Below are 27,705 nucleotides of genomic sequence, written 5' to 3'. Positions count from 1 at the left end.
AATTCCAACAGGGGTTTATTACTTTTCAGGCATTAAATTGTATTTTCTAAGAATAGTGTCCTAAGACTCCTGAAGACGTTGAAGAAATGAGATGGGTTTCCTATGCATTGGTTGTAGATCGCCTCATGTATGCCATGTTGTATATAAGGCTTCACATTTGTTATGCAGTAGGAATTGTCAGTAGATATCAGTCCTATCAAGAATTTGATCACTGGATAACAGTTAAGCCTGCTCAAGTATCTTTGGAGAATGAGGGATTACATGCTTTTGTATGGGGTTAAATATTTGATCTTGTAGGATACATTGACTTTGGTTTTCAGACTGATAGGGATTCTAAGAAATGCACAGGATCAATGTTCACTCTTAAAGGAGGAGTTGTAGTATGGTGTAGCATAAATAAGACTACATTGTTGACTTTACCATGGAGGTAGAGTATGTAGCTACTTGTGAAGTTGTCAAGGAGATTGTATGGCTCTAAAAGTTTTTGATATACTTGGAAGTTCATAGCATGTCAAAGCTCATCACCCTTTATTGTGATAATACTGGTGTTGTGACAATTCCATGGAGCCTATAGCCAAAACAAAGGACAACATATTGAGTGCAAATATCATCTCATCCGGGATATTGTGCATCGATGAGACGTGATCGTCACAAAGATCGCTTCAGAGTACAATGTTGCTGATCCATTTGCAAATGCTCTCATGACTAAAGTTGTTTAGGGTCACCTATAGAGTAGCGATGTATTTGGGTAAAAAACTAACCCGACTCAAATTGGACTGGTTCTGTACGAACAGAAACTGACCCAACTCCACTCGAGTTAGGTTTGGCCTAGATTGAGTGGGGTTGAGTTAGGCCTTTTTCTTTTTCTCTCTCTTCTTCTTCTTTTTTTTTTTTTTTTTTTTTTTTTATCAGGATGAACTTGGAACGTAAGGGACTTTGTTTTTTAGCTGTTATTATTATTAAACTTTGAACAACTTTTTATCAAAATGAACTTCGAAGACTATCACAAGTCGATTTCAAGGGACCTGTCACAAAATGTCTATTCTTTCTTGATTTACATCTTACATCCAACAAACGAGCAAACAAAATAAAAATGCTTGTAAACCTGTTGCTGAAGACAAACATACATGACAAGATTACAATTCTAAATCCTTTCTTTTTCTACCCATGAAGCACATCAATTTCATATATAATTCTATATATATATCCCAAAATGGTCAGCAACAAACAAAATCCAAAACTCCACCTGCACTTGCAAATCAGAACACAAAAACAAACAACACAAATTGAAAGAAAAGAAATACAAATCTTGTAAAATGAAAACAAAGTTTCTCAAAACCCTTCATCAAGTACTTTATCTTCATCAAGTACTCTAATTCCATCATCATACTTCAAGATATTATGTATATAAATATATATATATAAAAAAAAGATTCAATACTTAACTAGTTTATATTTAATGTAAATTAAAAAAAAAAACATATGTAAATAAGATTTAAAAATAAAAACTTCAAACCATAGAATCATAATTAAAATTCTCAAAGGCAGCTTCAATCTTCTTTAGTATGTTTATGAATTCTAGATCAAAATGAAAAACAATTACCTTATTAAATGTGAATTACCAAATAAGGAAATAAAAAAAGTTGTAGCCATTACGATAACAGTATATATTACCTTCGCCATTTCTTTAGCTCCATCTATTTCTTCACTTATATCATCCAAAGGTTTAGAGATTGAAGCCAATTTTGAGCACAAATGAGTGTCTCTGCAGTTTGAGGAGTTAATGAACATCGAAAAGAATCTAACACCCATCCTACAATGTTAAAGGTTGATTCATATGGCATAGTAAATATAGTAATACTATAGATATCCCTGGCTACTTGACTAATAATCTTAAATCGAGAAGAATTCAACTTCCACCAATTTAACAGATCTAAATTTTCATCTTCTATACAAGCTCATCTAGATAACAAGCCACCTCTGTTTTACTATCATCTGGATCTTTATTATTACTTTGTTTAAATCTACTATGGATGGCAGTACGTACCTTATAAGATCAGCTCCACTTGATCCACTAGATGAGATAGAAGGTATATCACTCTGACTTTAGAAGTTAGGTCCTTCATTATGTGTGGATGATTGTCGATATTGCTCTTTTGGCATTGAAATACTTCTTCAACCTTATTCGTCTATTTTTTTTTTTTTTTTGCACTTTCTTCTGCCAAAAATCCATTGAAGCAATAATTCACTTGTAGTTATACCCTAATACTTGTTGAATTTTGCCGCATATTTAATGCCATCTGACTCAATGGTTCATTCTCATACAATGAGTATTCACGAATCATTTCTTAGATCAAACACAGTTCATGAAAAAAATAATATGTTTGAAGTCATAGGCATAGATGTAGAAAACTTTAACACCTCTGAGAAAGTTTATAGAAACTTTACAAATACTTTAGTATTATCCCAATCTTCAACAGTAGGAATATTATCTTTTGGTAAGTAACTTGGGTCATGCTCCTCTAATCTCACAAATGTCTTTTGGCACTTAATCACTCCATCCAACATGGTGAAAGTTGAATTCCATTATGTTGGAACATCCATTGTAAGATAATTTTTTGTTGAAATCTTATCTTCTTTGGCAAAATCTTTAAATATTTGCAGTTTGTCAGGAGATGATCTAACATAATTTGAATCATTTCTAATTCAAATGATAGACATGTGCAAATCATTTAAAGTGTCACTAACAATTAAGTTAAGGATATAAGCACAATATCTAACATAAATAAATTCACCATCGAATACTAACTCATTTTTGCCTCTAAACTTTTTAACCAAATATGCAATAGCTACATCATTTGAACTCGCATTATCAACCATTATGGAAAAAGGCCTATCAATACCCAACTTTTAAGCACTTTTTAATTGCTCTACCTATCGTATCTCCTTTATGATTAGTTATTTGAAACAAGTTCAAAATTCTTTTGTGCAAATTCCAATCATCATCAATGAAATGAGCCATTATAACCATGTAATTAATATTTTGTACGGAAGTCCATGTATTAGTTGTTATACAAACTCTTTGGCCACTTCGACTTAATGCACTCTTTAACTTTTTTTTTCTCCACAAGGTACATTTGAAAACAATTCTTTTGCAACAGTCACCCTTGATGGATTATAAACTTTGGATTTAATGCCTGACAAAATTTATGAAATTATTCACTTTCTACAAACTTAAATGGAATTTCATCCATATGACCATATAAGCGAGCATTGTTCTACAGTTTCCTTAAGTGAAGGATGTAGCTATCAAACTACTTTCAGAATTTCCCTCTCCCTCAACATAATCTTCTGACTCATTAGTATTTTTCTTACATTTCTCTAAATGTCTTTTTATATTTGTAGTACCTGTTCTTGGAATCACAAGCATATGTGGCCCCACGATAGATATAAGTAGTCTTAGGATTTTTCGAATCACATCCTTCTACTTTAATAAAATATTTTCATACTGATGAAGTTAGTTAATAGGTTTTCTTTTGCCTAACAATTTTATAGGACTAAAATGACTTTGTTTTGAAATCTCATTTGCAAGTGATGAAGTCATCCTATAGAAAATAAAATTAAACGTACAACTAAGTTTAGAGATAATCATATGTTAATCATACCACAGTAATTAAGATCAATCACATCGACTTTCATTTACAATTTAAGTTATAACTTTAACATTTTAGACCAAATGTATACATTTATATATGCCTATAGACTAATAAAGCTATAAGACCAAAATGTCTAAAATAGTAAAGTTTCTAATCCAACCTACTGTAATCATTATACTTTTGAGTTTCTTATGGTTATAGGTTGGTGGTGAAAAAAAAATAAGACGAAACCATGAACTAAATTGAAACAAATGAGAGTAAAACTAAAAAAATATCACATATGAACAACTAGAATAAAACAATAAACTTGAAAAGTGGCCATTCAAAAACTTCTAGAGTAATAGAAAAGACATAAAAACAACTAGGACGGTGGAAATATCACATAAAAACAACTAGGACAGTGGAAATATCATATATGAAACCATGTTTTAGATTCTCCTCTAAATGCCATTGGAGAGTCTAAAAAATCAAAGTAGACTGAAAAGTCCAGTTAGAGCAAAAAAAAATCACAACAATCCAAATTTCAAAATAACCCAACAACATAAAAATTAAAAAGGACAAAGAATTAAAGAAGCATTGAGAAGAAAGGAAGGAAGGTACTTGGGGCTGGGATAGCGTCGAAAGAGACGACGATTGAAGAACTGTTGTGGAAAGTCACAGAGGGAAGAGATGGCGGACAAAGTGTTGTGGCGAGCGGCGGACAGAAGAGGCAACCAACGGAAGAGACGGTGGCGAATGGAAGAAGTGGCAGCGGACAAAAGAAGCACGACTTAATATGAGACGAGACGTTGAAGAAGCATGAGTTGAGGCTACGTACGTTTGTTGAATGCTTGAGAATTAGGAAAAGAAACCCTAATATATCGGATCAATCAAACCACTAAACCAAACTAAACCATATTGGTTTGATTTGGTTCAAGTCAAATTATAAATAACAATCTAATCGACCCGACCCAAACCAAATCGGTTCGGTTCGGTCCCTTACACCCTTACTAGAGTGTATGGGTCCATGGGACATGCATCATCTTGTCTAAGGCAGGTGGAAGACATTATTAGGCATAATGTATACCCTCGTCTATTGTATGTGTACTTTACTTTGTTTTACGCTTTGTGTTGTGCACCTCACTAGCTTTAGGATAAGTAGGAGATTGTTGGGGTTGATGTCTTAAATCTCTTCGGTTTTATAGTTTGTAAATTTTATATACGAATTATTTATTTCATAAAATAAAGATGTTATTTTATTCGACATGTAGTTGGCATTAACCCAATCCAATAAACTAAGATCTAAGATTATTTTATGTAACTTAAACATGTATGTCAGGTAGATCATGTTTAAGTAATACCCTAAGTGGTCTGTAGTATATGGATAAGGTTAGGTACCTTATCCTTGTGACACTACGGATACGACGTAATTCATAATTATTACAATAGTTGTAAAGTGTTACAAACAATATGATCCTAGTCGTTCATGTAGAGACATGTGAGTGGGGATATCCTATAAAAAGAGTTTGAATAACACTGGACCGTGAAATGATTAGTCTCTCTTTATAACACCATTACTTAAAGAGATTAACATTTCACTAGGATGATGAAACACATCAAAAAAGTGCATTTTCTAGGCTTAGAATTTAGTTAGTTTTATGCTTAATTTGAGAACTTTGATGCTTTTATTGTTTAATTATAGGAAATCGAGCAATTGGATGAGAACAAGCAACTTTGGAAGATTAATGACCAAAACACCCCTAAGAAGGTCAAAGTTTTGACCTAGAGTATTGATCCATGGAGAAAAAGGAAAGAAAATGCGGAAATAAGAGGAACGGCAGCATTGAACAAGCGTTGCAATGCTACCCCGCAATGCTGCAAGGCAGAGACAATCTGGAAACAGGGCAGCGTCGCACCGCTGCTTGCAGCGTTGCGACGCTATGACTAGTGATGCGCACTTGGATGAAATTACCATCAGCATTGCAGTGCTACATTGGAGCGTTGCAACGCTGCGGCTGTTGCCTATATAAGCAGTTTGTGATTGAACTGATTCGACGAAGCCAATGGAGGTACTTTTAAGGCTATTTTAAGTGCATAAAGAAATATTTTGGCGAGGCCTCCCTAGGGAGTGTAGTTCTTGACAGAAGCGGCATCATGGGGCTTCAAAGGATCGAAGATTTGAAGAGAAGATTGGGTTGCAATTCTGGATTCGAGGACGAGAGTAAAAAACACGACTTACTTTCTTCCCTCTTATTTTTTGTCATTTATGTTTGGAAACCTCATGAATGGTCTATGTTTGTGTTGTAACCATGAGTGACCGATTTGTGTTTCTAGGGTATTGATTTAGTTTTATGGATTGTGAAAACAGAATTAGTTGCTTCTTGGATTGAATTTATGCATAATTATTTTAGCATGTTTGTTCTTAATGGTTTTGATTAACTGATCTCTAATTGAATTTTCTTTACTTAATGTATGTCTCGAGAGAGAAGGTGTTGAATTGGATCTAGCATGTTAAACTGTTAATGAGTATGCACGAGAGTGTTAAGAGATTAATAGAGATTGTTGATAGAGGAACTTAATGTTGTGTCTAGTCAAGCGATAGAAGAGATTTGAGTCGATGGTTAGTCATTAGAAAAGGTTGAGCTCGAGAGAGGATACTTGGATAAAAGACTCCTAGATCTATAATTTTCATGAATCAATCTAAGGTCAAAATAATTAATTTGGTTAATCATTTAACAAAATCATACCTTAGAATGTGTCTTTGTCTAGTTTCACCCCAGTTTTATCTTTTTTTACTTTTTAGGATTAGATTAGTTAGGTTCTCATCACAGTCTGATCCCCTAAATAAAATGGAAAAATCTCTAAATAGCTAAAAAAGTCAAATCAATTCCTCAGAAGACGATACTTGGTTTCTTGACCGTTTTACTATATTAAAATTTGACGCGTGCGCTTGTGCTACCATCAAGTTTTTCATGCCGTTGTTGGGGAATCGTGCTTTGATTTCTTTTAATATTTAAAAGATTTGACTTATTTTAATTTATGGTGTAGATTATTTTTTTAATTTTATTTTGTTTTAATTTTTTTTTATTTAAGTCTTCTCTTGTGTGATTGCTTGTGGTGTTTGCTTTATCATGTCTTATCATAATGTTGGGTGGCTTTATAGGTTTTACCAACCTAATCTAGGTTCAACACCACCACCAATGTCTTTCAACCCATACTCATATCCCATCAGTTACCCATCCCATGACTATAGGAGTTTTTATGTTTATCCACCCCTAGTAGAGGAGAAACCTTCTTTAGAGGACCAGTTAAAAGAGTCTATCTTAGAGTACCAATTTAGGAGATTTTGTATGGAAGAGAGGAGGAGGTTGGATAGGATAGAAGCTCAATTGATAAAGAATGAGGCAGCCCTAAAATGTTTAAGAGATCAACTTAGTCTAATGGTTGACGCATTTAGAGCCTTGTATGAGAAGAATATTTCCAATGCCATTAAGGTAGGGAGGTCCGTAATTGTAGATTCTAATGATGGGGATGAGTTGAAAACGTTAGAGTCATATCAAGAGCTGGTTTGTGAGATTGAGAGAGAATATGTGCTCAATTTAGATAAGGAAGTTCAAGTGATTAAGGTTAAGGTTGAAGAGCCTTATGTTCCATCACTTGAGAGTCCTTTTGCCATTGATCTTTCTCTCTCATATTCTTACGAGTTGTGTCAGTTTGAGTCTACTTTTAATTTTTAGTCTTTTTATTTTTCAAAAATTAAAAATACCAAAAATAATTTTCTTCTTTCAGGTACCGTGGAAAAGATGGAAAGCCCACAAGACTTTTTAGGCTAAATTGATTCAAGCAAGAAGGGACCTGAAAAATGGGAGAATTTCTATGTACCTTGACGGACAATCTCCCATGTCGTCTGGCTTGGATGTTAAACACAGCGCTTCTTGGGAGACAACCCAAGCTTTTATTTTCTTTTTATTATTTTAGTTTATTCTATTATTTTTATTTGTAATTCAACACTCATGGTTTGGACTCTTATCTTTTTCTGGTCCAGGTTTTACAGGAGCCCTCAAATTAAAGAATGGTTTGCAAACCTAACACACGTAGATTACTTCATTAATTAGGCCAGTTTCGCTCATTCCCTATGTTTATTTTATTGCATTAAGGACAATGCATGTTTCTAAGTTTGGGGTTGGGGACATACTGCATACTGTTGCTTGTCTTGTGTTTTTATCCTGCTATGCATGTTATTTAGAAAAAATTTCTTATGCATGATTATTGATTGATTGTTTTGAGTGGCTGAACTTTAAGGAAAATTTTAAAAAAAAAAATTTGAATTAAAAAGAGGATCTGGTGCTTAAATTGTGAAATTTGCTGAGGATGTAGTGATTATTATTACCTATGAGTTATTCTAAATTTGCATGTTAGATGAGCTGTTGTGGAAATAGGATGACATACTCTTGAATTAAATTATCTTTAAGTCCCTCTTTGAGTCTCCCATAGCATGAGCACGTAGTCACTTTAATTTAGAAACTTTAACTAAAAGGAGGATTAAGTGTAGTGTATTTGGTTGTCAACTCGAAAGGTCCCACCGGTTAGAGGGTTAATGTGCGTGATGGTTTGTAATGTTAGAATAAGAGGAAAACAAAAGAATATTATTGTTGCCTTTGAGAAAAAAAAAAGAGAATATATACTCATGTGCTTAAAAGAAATATCTTTTTATTATTTTAAATTTGTAATGTGTATGCATGGATGGGTAAAAAGAGTTGTCATTGCTGTGATCAGTTAGGACAGCTGGGAATTTACTAGGTATGGTTCCCTACAGTGGATGTATGAAAGTTAGTGCCCCTAGGTAAAATGATGCAAGTTTAGGGCCCTTTTGGTTGTTAAAAAAATATAAAAACAAGGCACCTTAGTGGACATATTACTTTCTTAGATGTGTGGATGCTTGATGATTGGTGCATGAGCCAGAGTAGAGGGAAAACTAGAGAAGATCTCTTGAACCTAACTTTAGTTCTTGTATTTTGAATTAATGGGACTTGCACACACATACGTGGGAAATGATGAGATTTGGCCTTGAAATCTTTTAATGTTGGAATGTGCATGAAAGTTTCTACAAATGGATCTAATATGCTTATTCTGAATGATGAAGTTTTGAGTCATTTGCATGCTTGTATAAATTTAATTATAGTATTATTCTTTCTTTGGTCGGGACTAGCAAAGTTCTAAGTTTGGGGTGGTGAAACGCATCCCAAAAGTACATTTTCTGGGCTAAGAATTTAGTTAGTTTTATGCTTAATTTGAGATCTTTAATGCTTTTATTGTTTAATCGTAGGAAATCAAGCAATTGGATGAGAACAAGCAATTTTGAAAGATTAATGATCAAAATACCCCCAAGAAGGTCAAATTTTTTACCTAGAGTATTGATCCATGGAGAAAAAGGAAAGAAAATGCGAAAATCGGAGGCAGGGTAGCGTTGAACAAGCATTGCAACATTGCCTCGCAACGTTGCAAGGCAAAGACAATCTGGAAACAGGGCAGCATCGCAACGCTATTTGCAACGTTATGATGCTACGACTGCAACGTTGCGACGCTACGACTAGTGATCCATGCTACAGATGAAATTACCGTCAGTGTTGTAATGCTACATTGGAGTGTTGCAACGCTGCGACTACTGTCTATATAAGCAGTTTGTGGTCGAATTGATTCAAGGAGGCCAATGAAGGCACTTTAAAGGCTATTTTGATAGCATAAAGCAATATTTTGGTGAGGCCTCCCTGGGGAGTATAATTCTAGACAGAAGCGGTATTGTAGTGCTTTCAAGGATCAGAGATTTGAAGAGATCGTTGGGTTGCAATTTCGGATTCGAGCACGAGAGTCATGAATGGTCTATGTTTGTGTTGTAACCATGAGTGACTGATTTTTATTTCTAGGGTGTTGATTTAGTTTTATGGATTGTGAAAACTGAATTTTTTGCTTCTTGAATTGAATTTATGCATAATTAATTTAGTATGTTTTTTCTTAATGCTTTTAATTAACTGATCACTAATTGAATGTTCTTTACTTAATTTCTGTCTCGAGAGAGAAGGTGTTAAGTTGGATCTAGCATGTTAAACTGTTAATCTAGTATGCACGAGAGTGATAGAAGATTAATAGAGATTGTTGATGGAGGAACTTAATGTTGTGTCTAGTCAAGCTATAGAAGAGATTTGAATTGATGGTTAGTCATTAAAAAGGGTTGAGCTCGAGAGAGGATACCTAGATAAAAGACTCCTAGATCTATAATTGATATGAATAAATCTAAGGTCAAAATAATTAATTTACTTAATCCGTTTAACGAAATCATACCCTAGAATGTGTCTTTGTCTAGTTTCACCCCAGTTTTATTTTTTCTTGCTTTTTAGGATTAGATTAGTTAGGTTCTCATCACAAGCCAGTCCCCTAAATAAAATTAGAATAATCTTCGAATAGCTAAAAGAGTCAAACCAATTTCTCAGAGGATGATACTCCGTCTCTTGACCGTTATACAATATTATATTTTGGCGCGTGTGCTTGCGCTACCATGAGATGACCATAGGTAACTTGACCTTAATTTTGAATGAGTTGTGAACTTCTGTCTATGAGGCTATAAGGGCAATCCTTTGATCTATATGGGTGAGAGTTGCCAAATTTGCCTACTCAATAAGCCTATCATTTTGGGATATGTCTGAGTAGGGAGTCTACTCAACTACATAAGATGAAATTTACTCATTTCCTATATTAAGGTAAGTAAATGAATTGTTCCTTTAAGGGTTGATTCCAAGTCTTGAACAATGAGTCGCCTCACCTCTCATTGGCCTGAGAGAGGTCTAGTTAATAGTTGGACTATAACAAATTGTTCATTAGAGGGATCAGTGGTACTTAAGGAGTTAGATGTACCTACAGGGGTAAAACGGTAATTCGATTCAACTGTAGCTACGAGCAATTTGTGAAGGGTCAACTTACTGTTGATTGGTTATATCCATGGACAAAGAAATATATCTACAGTGCAAAGAGTGCAGCTTTTGGTCTTTATTGGGGTCACCAACGGTTGTTGAATATTTTTAAATTTGATTAAAGAGTTTAATTAATTAATCTCGTATCATTGGAGCATCTAATTTGTAGGTCCATAAAGTCTCCTTGCTAGCTCATTAAGGATAAAATAAGGAATAATTCTTTTTTGGAATAATTTGAATGATTCAAATTATTTAAGGGAATTAAAGGTATTAGTTATATTAATGAGTTATTCCGCAAGTGTTTTTAGGCAGTAAGTGTCAGCCTAAGGGTTGATAACTGCTACAGTCACGCCCTTCTCTAGGCTAAGAGGGTGACCTGGGGTGAGGTGTGACAAAAACAGTTTGTGGGTAAGTCTTTTTCTGAATATTGGGAACGATATAAAAGCTTATGTGCTAATTTCTCCCACCACCAGATTTCTAACCAGATAGTGGTTTGCTTACCCATGACAGGAACTCAATTGACTCAGCAGCCGGAAGTGCTCTTGCAGACAAGACACCTAAGGAGACCCAAGAATTGGTATCACACATGGCTGAGAACAACCAGAATTCTGGCACCAGATCCACTGAATTTGATTTAACTGGTAATTTTGAGGTTAAAGAATTAAAGGCTCAAATTTCTAACTTAACTTCTCTTGTGAAAAAGTTGACCCAAGGAGGAGTCACTCAAGGCAAGGCTTGTAGAGCCTCCAGAATAGTAGGACACACCTATGAAGCATGTCCTCAAGCATAAGTGAACACGGTTGGGGATTACCAAAGGAACTACAACCCTTATAGTCCAGTATACAATTCAAGCTGGCGTGATCACCGTAACCTTAAATGGGATGGTCGAGGCAAAGAATACGGGCATGACAATTCTAATCATTCCAATCAACCATCGTCATCTTCCTTAGGTATATCCTTAAAAGACATTGTCAAATCTTCTACAATTCAACAGTTGCAAAAGGACTCTCTTTAGCTATCCCAGAACACAAAGGCTTATCCGCAAGAAACCAGGGCGAGCATGGCTAATCTAGGGACTCAAGTCACACAGTTAGCTACTGTAGTGAGTCGAATAGAGAACAAGGGTTCGGGGAAGTTACCTGCCCAACTAGACCACGCCAACGTTAGTGCCATCACACTAAGAAGTGGTAAGGAGCCTCCATCAGACAACCTATCTCCATCTGGTAAGTCCAACAAAAAAGCTGAGAACAATGAGGGTGAATCTGAAGCACAACCATCTACCCCCAAGGTAAGTACTCTTTCTTCACCTTCTGTTGAACCTTATATTCCTAAAGCTATGTTTCCTAGTAGGCTAGCAAGAAAAAACAAGAACATAGGGATGAAGAGTTGATCGAGAGGATGTACTGTTGTAAGTAATGTTCCTGAAAAATGTCGAGATCCAGGTATGTTCTCCTAAAACATAATGTTCCTGAAAAATGTCGAGATCCAGGTACGTTCACTTCGCCCTGCATTATTGGTAATAGAGTCTTCCGTCATGCCATGCTAGATCTAGGAGCCTCTTTTAGTGTCATGCCCTATCATGTTTATAAGGGTTTAAAATTGAATGATTTACAAAAAAATACTGTATGCATCCAACTAGCTGATAGATCTTATATCTAACCCTTAAAGATTGTTGAGGATGTACTGTTGCAAGTTAAGGACTTGATTTTCCTAGTTGATTTATATATTAAAAGTGGATAAAACTTTGCACCTTCATCTTCTATAATTCTGTTAGGTAGGCCCTTCATGAGAATTGCCAAAACAAAAATAGATGTAAACAAAGGCTGTCTATCTGTAGAATTTGATGGGGGAAGTTGTTTCTTTTAACATATACGATGCCATGAAATTCCCTAAAGAATATTTGTCCTTGTGTTTGATTGAGGCGGATGATGTTATAGATGATATTTTGTTGCATGATGATGATAATAATTGTAAAATCCGAACCCTAATTACTTCAAGTAAGAGTAAGTAATGTGATGTCTTCTAATGAGCTAAATAAAGCCATGTCTTAGGAAGGGTAGAAAATGGAAGTAAGAAGATATATTAAATGTTTATGACTAGTTATATGATGGATACTGAAAGACAATGAGAAGGTATCCTTTCAACTAAATGTTTATGGCTAGTAATATGACGGATACTGAAGAACAATGAGAAGGTATCCTAGTCAAGTACCTAAGGTATGACGGTACTCAGTTATAACCACGTGCACGTAGGTGATACGACGTCGAGGGATTGAGCAAAAGGGTTCTCCCCAACTAAGGTTGACATTGAGGGTTAGATCTAATAGTTCACTCTCAACTAGGGATAAAGGCATTCATATCTTCTCCCAGGTTAGAAGGATAGTTTGGAATTGCTAATGTTTATGAATGTTTATCAACGCATGATGTTACTAATGTATGACTTTTCCAAGTATGTTTTCCATATCTAACGCATGCTAATAGTTTTTATAAGCTAGTTCAACACAATTTAAGCCAACTTATTTTATAAAGTATGAAGCATGCGTTAGGGTAAAAACTAAGCTTGATGTGCTATTTTTATATACCTAAGACTGCTAAAGTACATGCGTTGATATTCCTAAACATAATGAAGAGGAGTACTAAAGGTAAGAAATGTATCTGAATAAATGTACCTAAGATGTTGACGGTACATAGAAACCTCCAACGTACACGTGGGTAGTTTTGAAGGAGAGGCCGAAGTATGGGTCTCCTAGGCCATAAACCAGCAAAGAGAGGCCGAAACGTGGGTCTCATGGCTAATAACAGACATTGGGAGCTAGAGCGAGGCATGCTCATTCTCAACTAAGGAATAATGATGTTTAATGGCGTTTAAGAGTAGTTCTCTGTGAAATCCGAATTTCTATTTTCCTTACTTAAGCAAGTGATAAAAGGAATTAACTAAGTGAAAGTTAAATCCTAAGTTAAGGGGAGGGAAATTTCTAAGTGTTAAGTAGATTTTCCTTGAATAATTTAAGTTGAGCTTTAATTGGTAAAATTGTAATGAAATTTGAATAATAAGTAGGTTGATGAGAAAGTTAGTGTGGAATGGTGATAAGGAATGGGGATTTGAAAAAGAAAAATATGAAAATTAAGTTTGGAAAATTTGGGAAAAATTGGCTAAGTATGGAAAATTTATGTGAAATGCGTGTTGTGCACAAAGCACTGGAAGGCAAATGACTAGTGGCACAATCGTGTAGAAATTGCACAGAGACAAACAATGTTCACAGTAGCTAAGAGTGAGATCAGTGAGAGTGAGATCAGCGAGATCGTTGAGAGCGAGATCATTGAGAGCAAGATTTTGAGCGAGAGAAAGAGTGAGATTGGAGAGAGCAAGACCAGCGAGAAAGCTGGAGAGAGCAAGAGAGAGCGAGATTGGAGAGAGCAAGACCAGCGAGATTGCTGGAGAGAGCTTGAGTGAAGAGAGCGAGATTTTGAGCGAGAAGGGGGGAGAGAGCGAGAGTGGAGAGAGCGTGACTAGCAAAAAAGTGGGAGAGAGCGACACTGCCAAGAGTGGAAAGAGCGACACGTCGAGAGCAGAAAGAGCAAGAGCGCCTATGCGTTAGCCTTGCTTTGTCCGATTCGAATGTCACGCCCATGCCTTGCCTATGCATTGAACGGCCGAGCAAGCTTCTGGGCGATGTATTTGGATGCGTTTGGGAAGAACACATTGAACCAAGGTGAAGTCAGCCTACTAGTTTTATAAAATGATTTCCAAGCAAGTTTGAATTGTGATTTAAACGCAAGCATATTGTTGAAAAACCATTTACATATGTATATGTATTGATTTTATCCATCATGCGTTATCATCTTTAAAGTCATGTTGTATATGTGTTATATTGTACATGCTTTAAAGAGAAAAGTTGTTTATAAATAATTTTGGTAAAATGCGATGCCAAAGTACAAGGAGAAAGCATCCACCCAACTAGATACTGAAGTACAAAGAGAAGGTATCTATTGGTACTGAAGTACGTTTGAGAAGGTACCAAGCCAATGGGATACTGGAGTACATTGAAGAAGGTATCCTAGTAGCTCGATACTGAAGTACAAGGAGAAGGTATCTGAGCAGTAGTACCTAATGTGGCCACAGGTGAATAAAGTCAGAGATTGAGCAAAAGGGTTCTCTCTGGACTAGCAGATGGTGTTGGGATTATTTTACCAGTTATAAAGTACTTTGATTTGAGAAATGCTTTTATTGTTTTATGTTTAAAATAGCTTTACATGTTTTACGCTTGGAAAACGTTTATGTTGCAGTACAAGTACTGTAAAAGTTTATGTTTTAGTTAAAAACTCATTACTGAAATCATGCATGAGAATTTACTATGTTTTCTCGGTCACTCACTGGGCATAAGCACACCCCGTTTTCAAATGTTTTTATTTTTCCCCCCACAAGTAGCGGTCAAATCCTCTGAAGACAGCTCAGTATCTGATCTGCCACTAAAGGACCAAAAGACTTGTAACCGTTTGCTAAGTGGTTACTGTTAATATTGTACACATGTTACTATTGTTCATATAGGGACTAGGGTTTGTGGGTTTTGGGACTTGTAAATATAATGTTAAAATACTCTAAACATATTAAGTTTCTAAGTTAATAAATTGTAGGCCTACAGCCATCCCGTTGTATATAATTTGTATTTGGTATCAGAGTTATTCCGCAAGAGTTTTTAGGCAGTAAGTGTCAGCCTAAGGATTGATAACTACTGCAGTCATGCCCTTCTCTAGACTAAGAGGGTGATCTAGGGCGGGGTGTGACATTCTCAATGTTAGTGTTTAGAGGAGGTTGCTTGAGATGCCCATCGATATATTTTTAAAGAGATTGACGTAGGGGTCCCTCCTAGCCATAGTTCAGTATGAAGAGATCGAACTAGGGGTCTCAATTAAGATTTAGGTTTCAGATACAATGGTTGTAAAGGTTTTATGTACACGTTTGCTTGGTATATTTTAGTTCGAGTAATATGTTTTCAAGCTTTCAGTTTAAGCATGAGATTTATGTTTTATTAAGTCACTCACTGGGCTTCTAGCTCACGTTTTCAATTTTTCTTTCAGGTAGTGGTCAGTTCCCAAAAGACTATTCTGCTGCTGTTCTACCACTCAAAGAAACAAGTTGAAAGAAGCGTAATTAAAGACCTATGTTAGTTAGTACACATGTGTCTGTCTAGTGACTAGTATACTAGATGGGGCTCATAAGTTGTAATATTCATGTATGAACAATGTTGCGAAACCCTGTAATGTAAATGTGTTAAGTTCCGAGTTAATATGTTGGTATAGTGATGATATGCATGTATTCAGGGTTTGAGTAAAAGTTAAGAGGTTAGTTAGGCAGTAACTGCCAGTAAAAAGGTTAATTATTGCTGCAATCACCATTCCATCCAGGTTAAGAGGGTAATCTGGGGTGGGGTGTCACAATAATTCTGATATGTTGATTGCTCCATGCATTGATCTGGATTCACATGATTCCCATGATTTATTTCTTTCTGTTGTTGATGTTAGTAATTTAGAGGAACCTTCTTCTGACTTCGATATTCTTGATCTGCAGGTATAAGGGACTGAGCTAAAGGCTCTCCCTGGCCATTTGAAATATGTATACCTGGGAGAAGGGAACACCCTTCCAGTCATAATCTCTAGGGAGTTGACGTCTGCCCAAGAGAAATCCTTAGTTGAAACTTTGAAAACTTACAAGGAGGCTATTGGGTGGACTCTAAATGATCTCAAGGGAGTGAACACTTCCCTTTGCATGCATAGGATAACTCTAGCAGATGAAGCCAAGCCCACAGTCCAACCCCTCAGAAGGCTCAACCCCAACTTGAAAGATGTCGTTCTCAAAGAAATTATCAAGCTCAATGAAGCTAGAATTTTTTACCCAGTTCCTAATAGTAAATGGGTAAGTCCTATCCATGTTGTCCCCAAAAAGACTAGCATGACAATTGTGGAGAATGATAAGGGTGAGATGATACCGATGTGTGTATAAAACAAGTGAAGAGTGTGCATCGATTTCCGAAAGCTCAACGAGGTAACCAAGAAAGACCACTTTCCTATACCTTTTATGGATCAAATGGTGGAACGGCTCATCGGGAAACTATTTTTCTGTTTTCTTACGGTACATATGCCTTCAGGAGGATGCCATTTGGGCTTTGCAACATCCCACGTACGTTCCAAAGGTGTATGATGAGTAGATTTTTCAATTTTATAGAAAAGTGCATAGAGGTGTTTATGGATGATTTTACAGTTTACGAATAGTCTTTTGAAGATTGCTTGCATAATCTTAGCTTAGTATTGAGACGATGCATTGAGGTTAACCTGGTATTGAATTATGAAAAATGTCATTTTATGGCTTCTCATGGGATTGTTTTAGGATATCTAGTTTCTGCAAGGGGAATTGAGGTAGACAAAGGTAAGATAGATATTATTGCTAACCTCCCATATCCTACATGTGTTTGGGAGATTCATTCTTTTCTTGGTAGCACAGGTTTCTACAGACGTTTCATCAACGATTTTTCGAAGTTGACAATATCGCTATCAACATTACTTCAGAAGGATGTTCCATTTGATTTTGACGAGAAGTGTCAGGAGGCCTTTGACACTTTAAAGGAGAAGCTGAGCACCACCCAAATTTTGCAACCTCTTAGATGGGACGTACTGTTCGAGATCATGTGCGATGCTAGCAATTTAGCAGTGGGAGCAGTACTAGGACAAAGGGCCGACAAGAAGAGTCACGTCATATGCTTTGCATCAAGGACCCTAAATCGTATCCAGATTAATTACACCACGATTGAGAAAGAATTTCTAGCTATCTTTTTTGCTTTAGATAAATTCCATTATTACATTCTTAGTTTTCTTGTTACTATCTTTATTGATCACTCTGCTCTCAGGTACCTAATGACCAAGAAAGAGTTAAAGTTCCGACTTGTGCGTTAGATGCTCTTCCTTCAGGAATTCAATTTGACTATCAAGGACAGGAAGAGAGCAAAAAACTTGGTAGCTAACCATTTGAGCAGGATAGTACAAGAAGAGGACCCTGTGCCCTTACGAGAGGATTTTCCAGATGAGTTCTTATTCCAGATTGCCACACCCACTCCATGGTATGCTGACATGGTGAATTTCGTGGTTACTGGTAATTTCCTTTACGACATGCCTAGTTCTAGGAAGGCCAAATTAAGGAGTGATTCAAAGTATTTTGTTTGGGACCCACCACACCTTTGGAAGATTTGTTCTGACTAAATCATTAGGAGATGTGTCCCAAATGAAAAGTTTGGATCTGTGCTTACATTCTGTCATGAGATGGATTGTGGCGGGCATTTTAGTCCTCGGAGAACTGCTGGGAAAGTTTTGGATAGTGGGTTGATTTGGAATTCTCTGTTCGCATCCTGTGAGAGATGGATCTTTGTCTAGGAGGAATGAGTTGCCATTAAATTCTATCCTTGTGTGTGAAATTTTTTATGTGTGGGGTATGGATTCCATGGGCCCCTTTCTTTCTTCATATGGTTTCCTATATATTCTTTTGGCAGTTGATTATGATTTGAAGTGGGTTGAAGGAATCCCCACAAGGACTAACAATGTTGTCGTGGTTTCAAGTTTCTTAAGAGTTGACAACTCTTCTCGGTTTGGCATACCACAAGCTATAATTAGTGATCAGAGTACTCATTTTTGCAATCGGACCATCGAGGCGCTCATGAGGAATTATGAAGTTTACCATCGGGTTACCACTCCATACCACCCTCAAACGAACGAACATGCTGAAATATCGAATCGTGAGGTCAAAAGTATCCTGGAAAAGACTGTCAATCCAACCAGAAAATATTGGAGCACGCACCTTGACGATGCTCTTTGGGCCTAAAGAATTACATTTAAAACTTCTATTGGAACAACACCTTTAAGCTTGTCTACGGCAAGGCGTGTCATCTACCAATCGAAATTGAGCATAGAGCATATTGGGCTATCAAGCAATGTAATATGAACCTAGCTCAAGCCGGTAAGGAGAGACTATTGGAACTACAAGAATTGGAGGAACTACACTTGGAAGCCTATGAGAACTCAAGAGTGTAGAAGGAAAAGTCTAAATTAATACATGATAAAGGTCTTTTGAGGAAGGAATTTCGAGTTGGACGGAAAGTGCTTCTCTACAATTCAAAACTATCACTTATGCCCAGTAAATTGAAATTTAAATTGCTTGGTCCCTTTGAGGTTATTAACTTGTTTCCTTATGGTGCAGTAGAGATTAGGAATTTGGAGACGGAGAAGGAATTTAAAGTGAACAGGCACCGCTTTAAAATTTTCAATGAAGGAAAAGTCAACAATGTTTGCTCAAGCTTCATGTTGACTCCACCCTCTATCACTTGAGCCCACATCACTAGGTGTCGAGCAAAAGACGTTATATGTTGTGCTATCTGGAGGCAACCAAGAGTTTGAATTTCATTTCCTTTTTTTTCTTTTTTTTTTTTTTTTTTTGTTTTGTTTTGTTTCTTTCATTTTCCTTTTTCTTTCATTTACTTTTCTTCTTAGTAGAATCACAAATCTTGCTCGTGGAGGAATGCTTTCAATTGATCATGCTTGTGCCCAAAAATTCAGGGAAGTTTTTATGTTCCCTTTTACCCCCTTTCTTTTTATCCTTAGCATGAGTTAAAACCTGAATATACATTGAGGACATTGCATCTCTTAAGTTGGGGGTGGGCGAAGCATGCTTCGTGTGATTTGATATTTGATTGAAAATATGAATTGTTGTCTTGATTCCGTCATGATGAATGCTTAAATGTTTGTTTGTTCTATTTGACGTTTCCTTTCAATGACAATTTGAGGAAGAACTCAATGGGTTATTTGTTCTTAAAAAGTAGTAATTTTCACAATTTTGAGTTTTTTTTATAAAAAAACAATTCATGAAAACCATGTAAAATGAACCTAGGTTGAAAATTTTTCTGTTTTAAATCCTTTAAAGTCTTAAAAATGGATTATCCATCTCGTATTTTTGTTGTCATCTCGAAAGGGCCCCTATTGGCTTGGAGCAACTTTAAATGCCTACGAGTAAAACTAGATAGTGAGAAAATAGCAGCCTTGTGTGTGGGAAAAAAAAGAAAAGAGAATTATACTAGTTGCTTTTCTCTTCTAAAAAAAAAAATGAGGCATAACTAGTGTGCCTGCAAAACATATCCAATCCTTTGCTGATGCCAAAGAAATGGCGTCGGCATAGGGTATTTATCTATCACCAATAAACCAATTTTTGGCATCGAGAAAGGTGACCTTTTCCAACGCTCCCATTTTGGATCGACATATCTCCTCCTAATTTCAAGCATTGTGAGATCAATTTTTCCTGACAAAGGAACTTTTTTCCAACAGGATAGGGTTTTCTAGACGAGGCTTTCCCAACAACTTTACCAATAGTCAAAAAAGCATTAGGAAAGGCTTTTTCGACGCTTTTTTGGAATTTTTTTCGACACTTTTTTCCGTCGGCGAAAGCATAATTTCTTGTAGTGAAGAGTCTCACACAGTTAAGGGGATCCCAAGTATTACATCACTAATATTCACATACTTAGGAGGAGCCTAAGTCTGAATGAGAGGGAGTCTCATATCTAGGAGGAACATAGGTGATTAGCTAAGTTAGGTTCTACGTGTGTCGCTATAATCATCATTATTTACAGATAAGTACAACATTGTAATTATTTAACTTTTATATATTAGTACATTATCTTTCCTAGGCACACCGACCCCCAAATGTAGATATTTATCACTGAACTGGATTATCAATTCCTGTGTGCTTATTCTTGATTCACGCTCTGTTACTTTGTTGTTTTCTTGCCTTTACTAGGACGTCTTGTGTGACATCTGTGTCTTGTGTGAGGAACCACATCCTAAAATTTCAGGACCTAAAGGCTAATCTTCTTCAAAAGAACTCTCATTCTTGAAAATTTTCTAAATATAAGTTGTGAGATTTCTTCTTAGGAGTGGAGATTGTTGAATTATAAAGCATCTATCTCTTTATATAGGCTAAGGTAGACGAGGAATGGCCGAAATTAATGTCTTGAATGTTCTCGAGTAGTTTCGGAGCTGAAATTAGCTAAAGACAGAAAAACCAACAAGTTTGAATGAATGGGCACAATTTGACCAAACCTAGGGCACGATGCGATGCAACATGTTGTTTTTGCAAAAACAATCAAAACCTCTGTACATGTTTATGAATTAGGTTTAAAGCAGTCAAAACTCACTTAAAGTAGTTAAATGACATCCGTTTACTCATTCTACTCATTTTAAGCCATTTCACGGTCAAAATAATATAGGAAGTGGTGCTTTTGCAAGAGAAACGTAGTAAAATAAATAGTGAAAATTAACAATTTTTGACATTTATCAACCACTGTCTTGAAAGTAAATTCTCGACATGACTTCAATAGGGATTTTGTAAGTCGGTTGCTCCCAAGGTTAACATAACATTCGTCTCTAATGTGAACTCATTAGAAATGGATTGGAATCAACAATAGCTTTACGCAAAACAATCAAATTGAAAAAAGCAGGGGAAAAAGAAGATGATAATTGTTCATAGATTGATATTTTACTTATATTTCCATCAAAATTTTTGTAAAATCAAGACATCGATATTTACATCGATAGCGACATTTTAAACCTTAAATGTTAGATTCATAGACTTTAAATTTTGGTTTTGATAGATCTCTGACATGTTTAACATTTTTTGAATATATTGAAAATGAGATTGAATTTTATGTCTAATAGGTATCTAAATATTCAATTTTATATAGAATAGATTTGTACTTTTTCTTTCTTTCTTCCTTCCTTCTTTTTTTTTTTTGAAAAAAAAAGTCAATCAACCAACAATTTACTAAACACAAAAATTAAAGTTGAATGACTTATTATTAGACAATTGAAAGTTTAGAGATATTTTAAATACTCAAAGGCCTATTTAACACAAGACGGTACCGATTATAAACTTTTAAAAGTTCATGAATCTATATTATACATAAACTTAATGCATGGTTTAGGACTTGGAAATGGTTTTAAAATGGTTAAAATCACTTTTCTAATGTTTAAAATCAGTATAAAACACATTTTTAGTCACTCAAAATCAATTCAATATATACTTAATTTTACACTTTTAATCGGATGTTTCGTAGTATTAAAATTTATTATAATGATTAAAAATAATTTATTAGTAATTTTGAAAATAACAAAAGTGATTTTAACTATTTTATAATAACTCTCAAATTTGTCATTAAAAGTTTAGAGACCAACCTTGTCATTTAGCTTTTATTTTTATACTATATGTCCTCGTACTCTATTTGTTAAACATTTGCCTCTCCCTTCTACTCGTTGACTTTCATCAAGGACTGATAAGCTTGTAATTCATTAAAGAGGGTGGTCAAGTTGTAGTCTAGCTTGTTCATAACAACGTTACTATGAAACTAGAGGAAACTCTCAGTTAGAGTCTCCAAAATGAAGCTAACCTAACTGGCTTCGTCGATGACAGACCTACTCATCTCAGCCACGTTAAAATGGTCCATTATGTTGAGGATATGTTCTCGAATAGAGGCTCCTTCTTTCATACGGGCATTGAAGATGTATTTTAGAGCGTTATGTTGGAGTTGTGTGGATGGTTGTCCAAACATCTCTTTCAACGAATCCATGATCTCATATGCAGTGACCATGGTTTCTTGCTTCTTGGTCATTACTTCAGATAAGCTAGCCAAAATGTACGCTTGGGCTTTTTCGTTTTCCTTGACCCAACTATCATATGCATCTCGAAAATTTTGAGATGCTCTGGTAGTGGGTACTTGAGAATATTCCTCAACAAGAACGAACATTAGGTCATCGATTATCAGCATAGTATTTATAGTATTTTTCCAACTCGTGTAATTGTCACCATTCAGTTTGTATACACTTAACAAGTTTAATATAGTGGTAGTCATAATTGAAGATTGCTAAAAACATACAAATTACTTATATTAGTTATTATTGTTGGGGTTGATGCCCTAAAGTCTCGTGTCCTGTAGTTTGTAAACAGTTTGTACAAATGCTTGTGTTGTTAATATATGATATTTACTTCACATCTTGTATTTTGCTCAGTTACTTATTTTATTTGCTTTACCACAAACCAATAAACATAAAATCCCTAGTTATCTGTATGTGACTCAAGCATGTATGTGATGACATACAAGTGGATCATGTCTTGAGTGATAACTAAAATGGTCTGTAGTATATGGATATAGGAGGAAAACCTTATCCTGGTAATGCTATAGATGAGGCCCGCTTTATGGAATGGTCATAAGTGTTGTGACTTGTCACAGATGGTCTGATCCTGATCATTCATGTTGGGGATATGTGAGCGGGGGCGTCCTATACAAAGAGTTTGTATAAGACCTGACCACGAAGTGTTGACGTCTCGTTATATAACACTGTTCATGACAGAAACTTCACTTCACTAGGATGACCATAAGTAACATGATCTCAATCCTGAGTGAGTTGGGAACTCCTGCCATTGAGGGCGGTCCTTTGATTTGTATGGGTGCGAGTGGCCAGTTCGCCAATTCAAACCTACCACTTTGGGGATTCGTCTGATTTGGGAGTTAGGAACTCAACTACAAAAGATGGAATTCACTCCTTCCCCAAGGCAGGGGTAAGTAGATAGATAGCTCCCTTAAGGGCTGATTCTGGGGCTTGAAGGATGTGGCGCCACATATCTTCTCTTGGCCTGAGAGGTGCTCACACATAGTTGGACTATGTTGTATTGTTCATTAGAGGAATCAATGGTACTTAAGGAGTGAGATGTAACTACAGGGGCATAACGGTAATTTGGCCTAGTTGTACTTACGAGCATATGTGAAGGGTCATCGTACTCATGATTGGTTATATTCAATGGACACAAAAATATATCTGTGGTAAGAAGAGTTCAACTGTTGGTCTTTAGTGGAATGCCTGACAGTTAACAGATGGTGGATCTCGTGGCTAAAGAGTTTAGTCAGCTATTCACGAACCGTTGGAGCTTCGAGCCACAGGTCCATTAGGTCCCTGGGTAGCTTGGATAAAGTCAAGAATCAGTGTTTGGGTTAATTTGAAATGTTCAAATTGAAAAGAAGAAGTTTGATTATATATGATATAATTGGACCGGTTAATTATATATGATATAATTGGCTAAATGTATGAGATACATTATTTTGGAGGAAATTAGATATAAATATGATTTATATCAAGTAGAGGAGAAAATACTATAGTAGATATGTGATATCAAACTATAGGATAAAAATATAATATGATTATATTTATTAATTAATTAGTTGGTTAATTATATGGTAATTAATCCAAAATTCACGTTTGGACGTGGGTTAGTAAGGCTAAGTCGGTTATTGTAACCAATGAATTAAAATAAAAAATGTTTTCATTTTTGCCCCATTCGTCAATCGCTCGAAGAGAAAAAAAGATAGTGCACTGGTGTTTCGTAAACGATTGATTAAGATAATCGAGAGACTATACGATAGCTCATCTCGCGCCAAAACGATCGTCTACCTCACGCCTAAACGATCACATACTGTCGCCTACACGATTGCATAACTTCTCTAAACGATCGTATAGTGTGCCGATTTTACTAAAGGATCGTATACCTTTTCCTAAACGATCGTTCAGTAAATCCTACAAGATCGTGTAGGTTCTCCTAAACGATAAGCAGCGTGCTATGCGATAGCGCCTTTTTCCTTCCCACTTGCTTATCGCCTACACGATTCGTGATTCCTCCTTCCTCTACCAAATTCATCAAAGACCACCCTTTGGGTTTTCACTCCGAGAATACCCAGGGCTCTTTAGTGGCGGTGTCGTCCTCGTTGCGGTCGTGAGTTCGCGGTTGTTCGCGCTGCTGCAGTCGACGCTTCTGCTGGGCGTTGGTAGATCACGTGGAGGTTTCTACTGCGTTGGAGTTCTGAAGTGTGAAGACTGTCTTAAACTAATATGGAACTCTCTCCCTTGTTATTTATCTTATTCTTAGCATGCTGATAATTAGTGTTTGTTTGTATAACTGTTCGTATGAATGTATCATGTGTATTTCGATCATGGTGAGATCAGAGTGATCCGAACGTGCTCATGGAACTCTTAGATATGAGATCCTTCAATTAAAGCATTGCCCATGAAAAACCAATCAAATTTTAGTAAAAATCTAATATACCCTATGTGACATCTATTTTGCAATGATGTTTCAGTGAGTCAGGATAAATATCACCGTAGGGTGGTGAGTAACCCCTTCACTAAATTGAGAAAATTTCATCCAACCATTATACCAGAATAATTCTTATCTCTATAATGATTAATCGCCATTATTCGGTCCAGAAATCATTAACTTACTTAACAATTTCTTGTATGTGTAACCCTTCATTTTAGACTATAGAGTTCCACCCAATGAGCCAACCGTAGGGAAAAATTGATTGAGGTAAAAATTAAAGTAATCCTATCCATTTTTGGATTTTTTTTATAAAATTTCATGCAAATGTCATCCGTAGGGGGACACAAGCAAAGATGCCTCGACACCGAGCATGAAACTTTACAACAAAGCAATGAAGGAGATCGTGGGATGTGTTGACACTCATCCTTCTCCTACTTACTATAAACACTCCCTTCATTCACCTTGGTATTAATCTATGCAAACACCATCCATTGGGGGACACAAGCAAAGGTGTCTCAAGGCCGAGCATAAATCTCATGGTGTGAAATTTTTAGGAAGAAATGTGAAAGGAAATTGATATATCATATACATCATTTTCCTCCCACTGAGTATTTTAAACTTAGGGTTTATTAACTTAGAAAAATCCGGCTAATAATTTAACAAAGTGATTGTTAAATTTGCCCAATATAACTCTTATATTGGATAGTTTAACAATAATGATTCTTGTTTATTAAATACTTTAATAAAACTAATCATTTATTGCATGCTTATAACATATTTATTTAATTCACCTTCCAGGTCAACTCCCAGGTAAAGGTGTTCCATTTCTGTCAATTTGAATACCCCAACCTTAGATAAAAATTTCCTTAGACAAAGGTCCCTTATAAACAAGTATGTTATAAATTTAATCTTTTATTTAATCCAATTTAATCATCTTAAAAGGAAGTTAACGATTAAACCTATTTCTAATCATATTAGAAATATTATTAACATAGGTCTAGGTGAATTCTAAACCATTTAAAATTAATTGAACCTATGTTTGCATGCAACTCTTGATTAAAGATTTTAATTCTAATTTCATTAGACTCATAACAATTATAAAGTTAATGAAACAATTGAAACCTATGTCATGCATCTAATGACATACTTAATAAAAAATCACAATTATGTTTCTAAAGTAATGTCATGCTTCATGCATCTCCATTTTCATTACATAAGTACATAACATATATATATTATAAGGTAATGAAAACTATAACATTTATCCATTATCCAAACTATATTTTATAACAATTATAATATAAAATAATGCATGGACATGTTATATATGCATGCAATCATATAATATGACAATTGTATTAAATATGACGCATGAGTATGCTTAATAAAAAGATGCAACCATATAATATAACACTTATATTAAAAATAATGGATGAATTCATGTTTATCCTATGGTGTGATTTTTATAATATATGACATAAATTATACATTATAATAAATTAAATCATACATCATATGTATAAATAATAAACAGTAATATTAGACCAAAAGATTGGCATCCTAAAAAATTAATTAAATTAATATAACCCTTATATTAATTCATTTAATTAAAATACATAATAAAATCATTAATATTACAAAGTTTCAGAAAACAAGCAAAAATTGCTTCAATTGTCGCTTGAACGTACAATCTTGAGTTGCCTGGCACGCGTGTATGTCCTCGGAGCGTAACGTTATGCTATCGGGAGAATAATTACACTAGGCTAATAGTTGTCGCAGTGTAACATTACCCTTGAGGGAGCGTAACTACACTTAGCCTTCTGTGTTCCAGCGTAAATGGCAACATAATTACATTGCCCATTACGTTCTAACACAAAAGCAATTTTCTGCTTCAGTCTTAGCCCGAATTTGCTTCAAATGCCATCAAACGCTTCTGCAACACTTGCAAATTGATTGACACGGAATTATAAACTCGAAAGCAAAATTTAAATGCCCAAAACACCAGGCCCCTGCAACTTTAAACTCATTTAAAGTAGTAAATCTATGCCAATTTTTTAAACATCCAAGTGCAAAACCATTATATATTCACAATGCAGAATAAAAATCCACCAAGACTCTAAATTCAAGTAAGAAAACAAAAATCAGAGACACGACTTGACTCTGATATCAATTGAAGGGATGGAAATCTTGAAGCAGAAGTAATCGAAGGCCTTATGTCTCGATTTCATTTTACAGAAACTTAAAATTACAGAGGACGAAAATAGGATAAACAATAAAATAGTCCCTAAGTATACTTCTACTGTAATTACAGAGAGGAGAAGGGATCATGATACACATACCCTTGAAGAGCCATCTTCTCGCCTCCCCTCTGAGAAACACGAATAGATCTGACATTTCTCCCATTCTCAGCACCACGAACATAACAACACAGTAACAGGGACACCACACAATGTCTTCCTTGTTATTCTCAAGGTGAGAATCAAAGAGAGTTGTAGGTTTCTGTGCATTAATTTTGGTGAAGGGAGAGTTGTGTTTTCTTTGAGAGAAAATTGCAGAGAAGATAAAGAAGATTGAGTTGAGAGGGAGAGTAATCAGTGAAACCAATTTTTCACGTTAAAAATAAAATCATCCTTCTTCCTTCCTTCTTCCTCTGCCACATTACGTATATGAGAGAGATGGGGAAATAATTTCCCACTTAATAAAATAACCACCTTTCAAAATTCAAAATTGTTTATTTAATTATATAACATTAATATAATTAAATGTAACCATATATTATATTTCATATAATATATAACCTATACTTTATTATATCACATATAATATAACCTATAGATTATTATTCTCTCATAAACTATAGTATTAATATGAATCATATTAATATTAATTTTAACTTATAGTTTTTATATAAATAATATTCATGTAATTAATAT

At 35.3% G+C, this 27,705-nt stretch overlaps 1 protein-coding gene, 1 long non-coding RNA gene and 1 pseudogene across 5 annotated transcripts; all 3 read right to left on the bottom strand.

The window, feature by feature from the left end:
• Nucleotides 1–975: 975 nt before the first annotated feature.
• LOC150034506 (uncharacterized) lies at nt 976–4,488 on the bottom strand. Of its 4 annotated transcripts, none has more exons than XR_016531109.1 (4): nt 4,257–4,488; nt 2,048–2,218; nt 1,675–1,813; nt 976–1,246 (listed from the first exon to the last, which is right to left on the bottom strand). It is a non-coding gene; the product is annotated as an uncharacterized LOC150034506 (long non-coding RNA). The 4 variants fall into 4 exon arrangements; XR_016531108.1 differs by having other exon boundaries at nt 1,675–1,765; XR_016531106.1 differs by lacking the exon at nt 976–1,246 and having other exon boundaries at nt 1,471–1,765.
• On the bottom strand, nt 2,226–3,171 carry LOC150034507 (zinc finger BED domain-containing protein RICESLEEPER 2-like; annotated as a pseudogene).
• A 17,585-nt stretch (nt 4,489–22,073) lies between the features above and the next one.
• Nucleotides 22,074–22,451, bottom strand: LOC150034505 (uncharacterized). Its single transcript, XM_090316761.1, has one exon. The coding sequence runs from the start codon at nt 22,449–22,451 to the stop codon at nt 22,074–22,076; it is 378 nt and encodes a 125-aa protein (XP_090172887.1).
• Nucleotides 22,452–27,705: the final 5,254 nt, after the last annotated feature.

This window comes from Benincasa hispida, chromosome 8 (genome assembly GCF_027475165.1).
Source record: "Benincasa hispida cultivar pf3 chromosome 8, pf3_genome.v1.1, whole genome shotgun sequence".
NCBI classification, from domain to species: Eukaryota; Viridiplantae; Streptophyta; class Magnoliopsida; order Cucurbitales; family Cucurbitaceae; genus Benincasa; species Benincasa hispida.
This window is presented reverse-complemented; position numbering and strand designations above follow the sequence as displayed.